This window comes from Galeopterus variegatus, unplaced genomic scaffold (genome assembly GCF_000696425.1).
Source record: "Galeopterus variegatus unplaced genomic scaffold, G_variegatus-3.0.2 Scaffold3125, whole genome shotgun sequence".
NCBI classification, from domain to species: domain Eukaryota; kingdom Metazoa; phylum Chordata; class Mammalia; order Dermoptera; family Cynocephalidae; genus Galeopterus; species Galeopterus variegatus.
This window is the reverse complement of record NW_007729236.1, coordinates 28,455-41,160: the sequence shown is the minus strand read 5'-3', so window position 1 is coordinate 41,160 and position 12,706 is coordinate 28,455. Positions and strand designations below refer to the sequence as shown.

At 41.1% G+C, this 12,706-nt stretch overlaps 1 protein-coding gene across 1 annotated transcript in view; it reads right to left on the bottom strand.

The window, feature by feature from the left end:
• The window catches only part of LOC103599841 (putative zinc finger protein ENSP00000383733), an 18,433-nt gene extending 10,373 nt beyond the window's left edge, over nucleotides 1-8,060 (bottom strand). Inside the window, exons 1-2 of the mRNA XM_008584008.1 lie at nucleotides 7,929-8,060; nucleotides 3,514-3,572 (exon numbers count right to left, since the gene is read on the bottom strand). Of these exons, the coding sequence (XP_008582230.1) occupies nucleotides 3,514-3,572; nucleotides 7,929-7,989 (120 nt within the window). The 5' untranslated portion in view covers nucleotides 7,990-8,060. The remainder of the gene's footprint in view (nucleotides 1-3,513; nucleotides 3,573-7,928) is intronic.
• Nucleotides 8,061-12,706: the final 4,646 nt, after the last annotated feature.

Sequence of the window (12,706 nt, the reverse complement as noted above, 5' to 3'; positions counted from 1 at the left end):
CTGAAAGCTTTTCCTTTAAGAACAGGAACTAGACAAGGATGCCCACTCTCACCACTCCTATTCAACATAGTGTTGGAAGTACTAGCCAGAGCAATCAGAGAAGAGAAGGAAATAAAGGGCATCCAGATTGGAAAAGATGAAGTCAAACTGTCCATGTTTGCAGATGACATGATCCTATATATCGAACAGCCCAAATCCTCTACAAAAAAACTCTTGGAGTTGATCAGTGATTTCAGCAAAGTTTCAGGATACAAAATCAACACACAAATATCAGTAACATTTCTATTCTTCAATAGTGAATATGCAGAAAGAGAAATCAAGAAAGCTTGCCCATTTACAATAGTCACCAAAAAAATAAAATACTTAGAAACTGAATTAACCAAGGATGTGAAAAATCTCTATAATGAGAACTACAAACCACTGCTGAGATAAGAGAGGATACAAGAAGATGAAAAGATATCCCATACTCTTGGATTGGAAGAATCAACATTGTGAAAATATCCATACTACCCAAAGTGATATACAAATTCAATGCAATCCCTATCAAAATTCCAATGACATTTTCTCAGAAATGGGAAAACCTATCCAGACATTTATATGTAATAACAAATGACCACACACAGCCAAAGCAATGTTGAGCAAGAAAAATAAAGCTGGAGGCATAACACTACCTGACTTTAAACTATACTACAAAGCTATAATAACCAAAACAGCATGGTACTGGCCTAAAAACAGACACACTGATCAATGGAATAGAATAGAGAATCCAAAAATCAACCCACACACCTACAGCCATCTGATCTTTGACAAAGGCACCAAGCCCATATACTAGGGAAGAGACTGCCTCTTCAGCAAATGGTGCTGGCATAACTGGAAAGCTTCTGCACAGCAAAAGAAACAATTAACAAGAGTTAAAAGACATCCAAAAGAGTGGGAGAAAATATTTGCAAAACAGATATCTAACAAAGGATTAATATCCAGAATATACAAAGAACTGAAACAACTTTACAAGAAAAAACAAGCAACCCAATTAAAAAATGGGTAAAAGAGCTAAATAGGCATTTCTCAAAGGAAGATATATGAATGGCCAACAGACACATGAAAAAATGCTCAACATCACTCAGCATTTGGGAAATGCAAATCAAAACCACACTGAGATACCATCTCACCCCATTTAGGATGGCTAAAATCCAAAAGACTCTGAACGATAAATGCTGGCGAGGTTGTGGAGAAAAAGGAACTCTCATACATTGTTGGTGAGACTGTAAAATGGTGCAGCCTCTATGGAAAATGGTATGGAAGTTCCTCAAACAATTGCAGATAGATCTACCATATGACCCAGCTATCCCACTGCTTGGAATATACCCAGAGGAATGGAAATCATCAAAGGAATATACCCAGAGGAATGGAAATCATCAAATCGAAGGTATACCTGTTCCCCAATGTTCATTGCAGCATTCTTTACAATAGCTAAGAGTTGGAACTAGCCCAAATGTCCATCATCAGTTGAGTGGATACAGAAATGTGATATATCTACACAATGGAATACTACTCTGGTATAAAAAAGAATGAAATAACTGCCATTTGCAATGACTTGGATGGACCTAGAGAGAATTATATTAAGTAAAACAAGTCAGGCACAGAAAGAGAAATATCACATTTTCTCACTTATTTGTGGGAGCTAAAAATAAATAAATACACAAGAAACCTGAGGGGAAAGGAAGAAGACATAACAATTACAATTCCTTGAAGCTGATACAACAAGCAAACAGAAAGGACAAAGAAAAAGTTCGGTTAACTAGTTTGTCAGTTTTTGCTCTTAACTAGCTCTTAGCTACAGTTCCACTTTATAAACATACTGATGACTAATGCCCACATCCATTTTATTCATTCATTTTTAAGTAATTACCTAGAACAGGAGAATAAAATACAATCATAAGAAAATTTTAAAACATGATGGGTCTTATTAAACTACAAACAGATAACTGTATATTAATAAAAACTACAAATAGAATCACTGATGTAAATTTATAGAAGCAAAAGGTAGACATTAGGAAAATGAGTACTTTCCGTTTTTATTATATCCATGTGTTTTTATTGACCATTATTCAAACATATCCCAATAACTCCTGAAGACTTTCTCCCCATAGACTCCTAACGATGTCACCACAGGTGCTGCCTAGAAGCATAGGTCACCAGGAATTGAACCTAATAACCCAGCAAACATTACCTTCAGCTTTTTACAAGAATGATATTTCCAATGTAACAAACAAAGTTACTGTCTTTATGAGTATCAGCATCTCCCCCTATATTAGCAGTGTATATATAAACCAGAATAAAATGAAAAAACTAAACAAACAAAAGTAGCAGGAATTAACACAAGATAATATTAGACCCAAGAAACAGGGAGGAAGGAGACCAGGAGAAATTTCGTTTTTGTGGCTTGGGTCAGTGGCTGCATGGTACTGATAACACACACAAGAGAAGAGGAAAAAGCAATTTTAATTTTAGATTTGTTGACTTTGAGGTGACTTTTTTTTTTTTCTTGCAGCTGACTGGTGCAGAGATCTGAACCCTTGATCTTGGTGTTAAAACACCATGATCTAAACATCGGAGCTAACAAGCCAGCCCCTTGAGGTGTCTTTTGAACAGCTACAAACAAGCATATAATAGAGTTCAACCTATCATCAAAAGATTAAAGAAGAAGCAGAAACTGGAGAGAAGGAAGAGTACAAAATACAGAGGACTGAATCAGTGAGAAAGAATTTCACAGTAGAAGAACAGGGCCAAGGATAAAGCACTGTGATAAGCTATGTTATAAAAAAGAAAGTAGAATTCAGGAGAAAAGAGCAAAATCCATCAGTGAAGTCATGAAAGAAACTAATAAACTAACAGAGAAGAATTTCCAAGAGAAGATTATGAACACTAGTTCCCAACGTAGCAGAAGACTCAAGCTAGAAAAAGAGTAGAGAATAGTCATTAGATTTGACTATGATTTAGGTTCTAATTCTAGGTTTTACCTATGAATCTAGTACAGTCTTCCAAAGCCATCTGGAACTAGATTTATTTTAGAAACTTAAAAAAACTTACTAAGCAACTTGTTCCTAAGAACTAGGCAACTATTTCCAATGCAGGAATTGAGAAATGTTGATTTCCAGGGCAGCACTAAAAAACTTTCTAAGTCATAGTTTTACAGAATTTGGTGTCACCAAGTCTTCACATCCCAACAGATTTTGGCAGATTCTCTTCTCAGGTTCCATTCCGATCATGTAAACAAGGTGTCTGCCTTTTCCCCATGACATCACAAAGACCAGAGACAAATTTTTATTCAAGTTCGATGACTCTGAGGTCTTAGAAACTGCTCGATCTACATGCCAACTTCATCTTATGTGTGTACATTTCTTTCAAGTTGAATTTTACTCATCTGTACTTTTCAATTTTAACTTATGCGCACCATAAAGCACATGTAATACAATAAAAAAAAAAGAGTAATAAATAACCAAAAAAACTCACCAGAGGTTTATCCACCTTTTGTTGCTCTTGTAAACCCATAGCACACTCTGACAGCATAGCTGGGAGAAAAGAGAATGGAGTGGATTAAGGAGAGAACTGTTGTGGCTTGGCTCTAGATTCTACTTTCCAAAACTCTCTACTTATTAGCTGAAAAAGACAAACAAAAAGGCTTCCTGTGAGGAAACAGTCCTTTATGCCTCAATAAGGGGCAACAAGGACCCCATTAAAGATGCAGCTACAAGTATATTAATAGTTACACACACACACACAATTTATTTTGGGGTAATGAAAACACACATAACCTACTGACTTAGCAGAAGTAAATATTATCTAAACATATAACTTAATAAATTAAACCAAAGAAAAACACATTGTGACATCACTAAAATTAGTGTTATAGAAATAGTTTGGCTATATTAACTGTTACCCTATTAATATATTAAATTCACACATGACTCCAAAACAGTGTTTTCTAAATATCTGGATAGTGTGCATCTTGTAATCCAGCACATTTTGCCCACGATTATATAGGTAAACAAAATACACATAATATATATTTCTTCTGGTACAATAATCTCCCTGTACCCAAGCCCTCATATAGTGTGCTCTGACAATAAACTGGTCTTTGTCATGTGACCTGCTTTAGACAGTGGCACATTAGAAAATGTCACGCAAACATAGGTTTGAAAAGTACTGGCTACTGGTGCTTGCCTCTTAAACACAGTCACCCTGTGAAGAAGTCAGGGGCCAGCACAAACCACAGGACACGTGAGTAAAGCCATCTTTAACCAAACAGCCTCAATGAACATACCAGGTGAATAAATCCACATTTGTACAAGGGAACACTAGAATGAGAACTGCCCAGCTAAACGCACCCCAAGATGTGGATCCACACAACTTCAAAAAAGTAAGATGGCTGGGTTTTTCAAGACATTGGGGTTTGATTTGTTTCTTACATGGCAAATGCTGAATGATACATCGAAGTCCCCAAAACTCAAAACATATTTAAGAAAATTATGTGGGCAAGAAAGTCTTAAATTACAACTCAAATACAATCGATATGATTTCACAACCACAGGTACAAGTTTTGAAAATCACAGTGTTAACTACATGTACTTCAGTGAGGTTTCTAGCCCTAATAGAGGCTATGTCAATCATAAAACACAATTATTTGCACATCAGTAAACTAAGATGTAAGTTTTATTGTATACTGTTTTTTACATCACATAAAGTTGTTTACTTTAAAAACATACAACATAAAAATGGTGTTTCTTATAAGTAAGTAATGCACTGTACCAGGATAGTTTCAAAAGTTCAGGGGAAAATAGAATGAAAAGAGAATAGAAATCTTTCCATGAACTTTTTGAAGCACACTAGCATTTTAGTTACATTTAAGAAATTAGTTTTGATTAGAAGGTAAGTACAGTCTAATTTTCCCATTTCAAATAATGTAAAGTTGCCTCGAATATATTACTGTAAAAGTTATGATTTTAAAGAATAGGTTACTGACATTAAGTGAGAAATACATTATTTACCCATTGAGGTGACATAATCCAAAGAAAGTACTGAAGAGAAATAAAGAAAGTAAACCCATTTACAACTGTCACAAAAAAATAAAATACCTAGGGATCAATTTAACTAAGGAGGTGAAAGACCTCTAGAATAAGGACTACAAACCACTTCTGAAAGAAATTTAAAAAGAGAAAAAAGGATGGAAAGATATTGCATGTTCCTGGATTGGAAGGATTAACATTGTGAAAATGTCTATACTACCCAAAGCAAAGACAGTGAATAATAAATGCTGGCGAGGGTGTGGGGAGAAGTGAACACTCCTACACTGTTGGTGGGACTGTAAATTAGTACAACCATTACGGAAAACAGTATGGAGATTTCTCAAACAACTACAGATAGATCTTCCATATGATCCAGCAATCCCACTTCTGGGTATATTTCCAGAAGAATGGAAATCACCATATTGAAGGGATACCTGCACTCCCATGTTCATCGCAGCTCTGTTTACAAAAGCCAAGATATGGAACCAACCTAAATGTCCACTGATGGATGATTGGATAAGGAAACTGTGGTATATAAGCACCACGGAATGCTACTCTACCATAAAAAAAATGAAATATTCTCATTTTGCAACAACAGGGATAAGCCTAGAGAAACTTATGTTGAGTGAAATAAGCAAAGCACAGAGGGATAAATACCACATGTACTCACTCATATGTGGGAGCTAAGAGAGAAAAAGGAAGGAAAAAGAGACCACAGTAGTGCAGTGGACTTGCAGAAGGAGAGAACATTCTATTGGGTACAAAGTGGAGTTGGGGGGGGAGGGAGTTTAGGCGTGGTTGGGGATAACTGGGTGGGGGACATGGGGTACAAGTGCAATCTGTGGTAATGGGCATATAGCCAGTATGAATCTGGCCCCCATGTCAGGGGCACTGAGGGGTAACAATCAGCTTTGTATCTCATGAATATACGTAACTAACAAATAAATAAATAAATAAAAGGCTAGGGATGTTTAAGACAATGCTAAAGCAACGTTAGTTCTCAGTTGATTTCAGCATTATAAAAAAAATCTCAAAAGTGAACAACCACTTGTTTTGACTTAAATGTGTCAAAATGGAAAATGCTAGCCAAAAAGTCAGGATGTCTAACATCAAAAAATCATGTGACCCTGGGCAAGTCACATTTTCTCATATCCAATTATTTTCACTTTTCTAACAAGGTAGAAATATGGGGAAAACTGTTATTTTGCCTTCCAGGGATTTGTCACCGCTTTTCCCCTGGGTGATGGAGCTGTCAACGATTACTCAAAGCCCATCTCTTCTGAGCAGTGAGAGGTTCCGAAAAGGGTTAATCTCCCAGAACCCTCAAGACAAGGGCATTCCTTCCATTTTAGAAATTAACCATGAATTGGGGTTCTCTTCCCACATTTATTCTCCAAACCAGGAAGTTATAGGAAGAGAACATAGGTGGGGTTTTTGATAAGTTCAGTTTAACAAGTTTAACAATAGAAGCTGGTAACATTCAGTAAAACAAGCAAGGTGACCTTCCATAATGCAATTTTCAAGAAGTTGATCCACCAACAAAAGCTTGATCTTAGCAAACATTCTCTTCTTACAGCAATTTTCCAGTATCTTTACATATCAATCAGTAACCTGTCTGTCTTTGAGCCAGCAACCTTGCTGTGTTACAATTCCTTGTCTTACAACGGAGACTATAGCCATTTCTGAATGACTGGAAAAGAACTAAGAAGATAGAGAACCATCAGCACATCTCTAGATACCAAATTTAGCAATAGGCTGGGTTTGAGAGCTCAGCCACTGGGAACAGTGAGGGAAGATTGAAGGAATGGGCGTGTGTTCAGAGAGCACTGCAGACAGATCCTCTCCGCTGTGAGACATTATTCGTGCACCCCACAGACACCTTCAAACCCCGTTCAATAAGTAACACCTCCTGGGTCCTTGTCTTTCCTTCTCAGTCTAATTCACTTTTCCCTTCTTAATGTTGGCCCAAACCTTTCGATATCACCCAGTCTCAGACAGCTACTGAGTGAGGCGTCATCACCAACTGCGGTGCATTGTAAACACTACACACAATCATTGTTTAGGTTGTGCAAAGCTGGGACCTTCACCTTTCTTGGACGCTTTTGCCTCTGCCCTGAAGCAGTACTGACAGGGTTCCGGCCACAACGATGCTCCCCCAGGTGGGATTCCTACTCACAGGGCACCATCCTTCAAGGTTTGTCACCTTCACTCCAAAGAAACTGGGATCAACATCCAGTGCCCCAATCTCCTTCCTAAAACTCACTGTCCTGGAAACAAGATTCTGTATCAACTTCTGTAAATTCAAACCAGGAGCGCCAGGCCGGCTGCACAGGGCAGGAGGGACCAGAAACGTGACCTCCTGAAGAGACACCGAGACACCCACGACCACAGCAGCCACAGAGTGACAGTCTGCACACACCTCACAATCCCAGATTCACCTCTGGGATCTGGGGCATCACACTAATGTCCACACGCTCACGGTACAGATGGTGAAGTGAACGTCCCACAGGTCGGTACCAGGTTCCTGATGGCGGAGCTGAAACGTCACCTCCCCACACCTCCCAGGCTCGCTGTCTTCAGACACCCCCACCCACGTTCCAGTCGCCACCTGGGACCTGAGCCCCGTACTGGGACATGTGGAACCGGCTTCTGCACACCCGGCAGCGCCGTCCTCTGACGGAACCGTGTGGAAAGCGCAGCCTGGGCGCCCCTTCCCTGGCCCGGCACAGGCCAGCGCTCGCGCCGCTCGTTAGACCCCGCCCGCCCGAGGCCCGCGGCGCTTCTGCCCCCAAGTGCTGGGACAGCGTCCCGCTCCCCAGGGAACCCGAGGCCCGCGGGATCCTCTCTCATCCTCGCACCCACCTTCAGGGACGCACAATCCACTGGCAGGATCTGCGGAGCAGCGCTGAGGCGTCCGCAGCATCCGGAATTTCCAGACAAAGGATGGCGGCGTGGGCGGAGCCGCACATGCGCAGAAGAGACCTTTCCCGTAGTCCTGATCAGGTGTCCTCACTGCAGAGGGAAACTACATTTCCCAGATGGCTGAGCGAGCGGAGCCCCACAAGTACAGAAGGAACTTGGAGCAGCTGTTTAGTCCTCCGGTGTTGGTGGCGTCACTGGAGGGCGACACAACATTTGCCACAAGACTCTCTGGTCATTCTCTAAGGACCAAAGGAGAAGATTTTGTTTATTTTCTCAGCACGGATTCTTGTTACCTGGAGAATAGGGCCTGATGGATCAAGACTAGCCTCTTTCCACGTGGTTACGAGGTAGAATTCTGATTCTGTACTAAATCCTGTCATATCAACCTGGGGCATGGTGGGAATAACGGGGAAATTCGAATGTGGGCCAATTACAGCATGCTGTTAATAAGTAATTTTTTTTTTTTTTTTTTAGTTGTCATATAGGTATTGCTCTTCTAGAACCCACGTTTATTTTTGCAGATGCATTTTAGAGGATGAAAAAACATGCATCTATTTTCCTTTAAGTGGTTAAACAAATGAGAAATTAGTATGGTAGTTCTCTTCCAAGCCATTAAAAAAATGTTTGTTCTCATCTAATAAACTAACTTGTCTTGAATGGATTGTACTACACAGTTGGACAAACCGTTTGTCCCTCTCTCCCAGATAAAGAACTGGTTATTATTACAATCTATTGACATGACCCTATTCAATTCTGAATTTTAATTCTACAGCCATTCTAGGGCAATGAGCCATGTATTTGCCACGTGTAAGAGACTAATATTCACCAGACTCATAGTAACCCAGCTAACGGGAGACCTTGGTTTCTGTCTCACGTTGTGAACACCCCCTTTTCTCCTGGATCTCCCTATATTCTTACTAGATACAACCTCCTTTGCAGAAAGGGCACCTGATACAGTATGTTTCAGGTTAAAACCACATGTACTTTTGGATTCATATTCTGAGTCTTGTCTGTACACGGCAGTTTTAATTCTTTAAATTGGCAAGGCTGGTAATTAAGATTCAGATGGGAGTTTCAAAAGGAGGTCACCTCAATCATTCTGATCCTACAGGATCTGGTCCATGTCTGTCCTCTAGCTTCTGGCAGTGTACTGGCGACCTGTGACATCCCTTGGCTTGTAGAATCATCACCCTGATGTTTGCCTTCATCTCATAATGTTTTTCCCGTGTGGTCTGTGCATGAATTCCCCCTGTTTATAAGGAATTCAATCATACTTTATTAAGTAATTGCATCTACAATGGCAGTATTGCAAAATAACATCTCATCCTGTGGTAGTGTGGATTAGGACTTTAACATATAAATTTGGGGGAAGAGAGAACACAATTTGACTCATGAGAGAAACATCACTAACTTCGGCAGAAGCTGTGAATGATATCACCTCCTCACTAAATGGAGTTTAGACAAGTCTCCTGTTGGTATGAATGAGACAGCCCATCACATTACTGTTCATTTCACATTAGCTACTTGTATGGGTTTGCTGGGCTGCCACACAAAACACCACAGACTGGGCAGCTTAAACAACAGACATGTGTTTTCTCCCAGTTCTGGAGGCTGGATGTTGAAGATCAAGGTATTGGCAGGATTGGTTTTCCCTAAGGCTCTGTCCTTGGCTGGCAGTTGTTTGCCTTCTCTCTTCCTCTTCACATGGTCAACCTCTGTGCACAATCACCCCTGGTGTGTCTTTGTATGTCCTAATCCCTTCTTGTTGTAAGGACAACAGTCAGATTGTATTAGGGCCTAGACCCATTTTAACCTGACCACCTCTTTAAAGACCCTATCTCAAAATGCAGTCACCCTTTGAAGTTCCTGAGGTTAAGACTGCAACATAATTTTTTTTGGGGGGGGGGTACAAAGTAGCCCATACAGTAGTCAGGGTGGTGTCTGTGTCATTACTATGTCCTTCCACTCAGATATGTGGGAGGCACCTCGGGCCAGGCAGGGCATATCCTGGACTCGGTCACACTTTTCTTGTAACCCTCTCCTGGAAGTGACACTCCTCTCTCAAGCAGATGTCTTGTAGACCCAGATCGCCAAGCCTCCCTACCTCCCACGTGGTGGATGCTGCTCAGTTTCTCACTAGCCAAGTATCTCCTTTTTTTGTACAAACTGTCTGCGTTCTGAGAAGTTCATGATATCTTGGCCTAACAACATCTTACATGGCGGTGGAGGGTTCCATTGGGCAGGACTGCCTCCTGGGAGGATTGGTGGCCCTGTCCTTCAGAATCTACTCTCCCTGGCTTCCCTGCAGCCAAATGCTTTTGACTCAGAGCCATACCCTGTGCCCTGAAAAGGACCATCTTGAGTTTCATAAATAGGGGCTTCCCCTAACTATCTCTCATCACCTACTTTTGCCACTCCTCACTGGTCACTTCAACCTCCAGGCCTTTCTACACTAGGAAGGTTCTGGTGCCCCAGAAGGATTGGGTCCTGGACATGCATGGCAGTGGTGGCCATTTGGACAGTGGAGTTTCCACCTACAGTGTGTGTGTGCTCAGGCTGGACTTCAGTAGACAGTGATTACATCAGGAATGGTGGGGTGCAGAAGTCCTGTGTGCCTCTCAACATGAGTTAAACATGCCCTTGGGTCCAAGAACAGAGCCTGCCTAATTGGCTCTTTCTAGAATGGGAATCAGTGCTCTGAGGACGACTGGACCTCAGTGTGACTAAAATGGCCCTCAAGCCCTTTACCTGAATCTGACCTTGTCAGTATCCCATTCTTCAGCCAGCAGGACCTGCATCTAAAAACTCAGTGGAGCCAGATGTCCAGGTTTTATCTCCAACATCTCCTTTACCTTCACTGCCCACACCTGTTTAGTCACCAGTTCTGCCCTACCACCATCTAGCAAGATTTGGTGGAACTCGGGCCAGCCCGGTGGCGCACTCGGTAGAGTGCGGCGCTTGGGAGCGCGGTGGCGCTCCCGCTGAGGGTTCAGATCCCATATAGAGACCGGTCAGCTCACTGGTTGAGCGCGGTGCGAGCGCGACACCGAGGGTTGCGATCCCATTGCCGGTCACGAAAAAAGACAAAAAGGAAAAAAAAAAAGATTTGGTGGAACTCAAAATGCAGACTTCAAAGGACAACACCCAGGTCAAGGGTTCTGATCCCCATACTGACCAGCTGCAAAAAAAAAAATCCAAGAAAACAACTTCAAAGGGACTTACACTCCTCGTTAGTTAGGATTCATTGTGTCTTATGTGCCGACTTTCTTGTTCGCTTCACAGTAATGTCTGTTGTTTACCATGCTCTGGGACTGACCAAAGGCGATATCTAAAAGCACATCGGTCACAAACTATTAAGAGGGGAAAGACAGGAAGTGAAGAACAGGGGAGAGAAACGAAGAAAAAGGACTCAAACCAGGATGGGTTCTTAGATATAAACACATGACGACCACAAAGCACTTTCCTTCCAGGGAGGGTAAAGTCCTTCGACATTGCTTTTCAGCTCTTCTGCTAATGAGTGAGGAATAAAAAAAGAAAGAAAAAAGACACAGGGTCTAATATTTGGAAATCTCTACTGAGTGTGAATTTATTTCCTCAACTTCTCTTTGGGTGTGAATCACCCTCAGAGTAAATGTTTGTAAGGGACTTTGTCTTTAAAACAAGCTTGTGTAGTTCTTACATGAAATACACAAAACAACACAGAAAAATTGAAATGAAAAAAGAACAAAAAGTGAGTGAGGAAGAGAGCAAGAGAGTGAGAGAGAGAAGCAGGGAAAACATTAATCTAAATTCCCACCTCTAACAGAACCACTATCACTTTATTCAGAACAGTCTTTCTCAGACTACTCTACTTTTTTCAGTTCTAAATACCTACACTTGCTTTTATTTTGCACCATTTATATTCCTCCCACTGTTTTCATACATATCTTGAAACTGAGGTGTAAAACAATGATCATAATGCTGCGCTTAACATGTAAGACAAGAAACAGGCCACCAACCCAATCTAACACACACCAAAAAGAAAGTGGGCTCTGTCTCCGCATGCAGGTCCAGAAAGCTTGGTTTAGTTACATATTGTCACTGTATACACTCCAATTGCTGAAAAGCAGCTTGTGTGAAGCTGCCAGCAAAGCCAGCAAAGCCACCACCACATGGCTACAGTGAAATAATATGACTCCCAGCTGAAACAATAGCAAATTAGTCTGTGAAAATAAATGTCTGCCCTGGACAACCTTGTGGAGTATGCCTAAAGCAAATGTAGTTCACAGGGCCTGGATTTCCAAAGCTTTGTAGTTTCAAATATTGACCTTGCAAAGGACAGGAAATATTCCCCAGGCTATAGTCTCCATTTTGAGATGAAGAATTGTAACACAGCAAGGTTGCTGATGCAAAGACAGACAGGTTACTGATTGATATGTAAAGATACTGGGAAACTGCTGTAAGAAGAGAATGTTTTCTAAAATCAAGCTTTTGTTGCAAATTGCATTATAGAAGGTCACCTTGCTTGTCTTACTGAATGTTACCAGTTTGTATTATTCAACTTGTTAAAGTGTACTTAGCAAACATCCCACCTATGTTCTCTTCCTGGTCTGGAGAATAAATGTGGGAAGAGAACCCCAATTTGTGGTTAATTTCCCAAATGGAAGGAATGCCTCACTCTTGAGGGTTCTGGGAGATTAACCCCTTTTCAGGGCTTCACACCGCTCAGAAGAGATAGG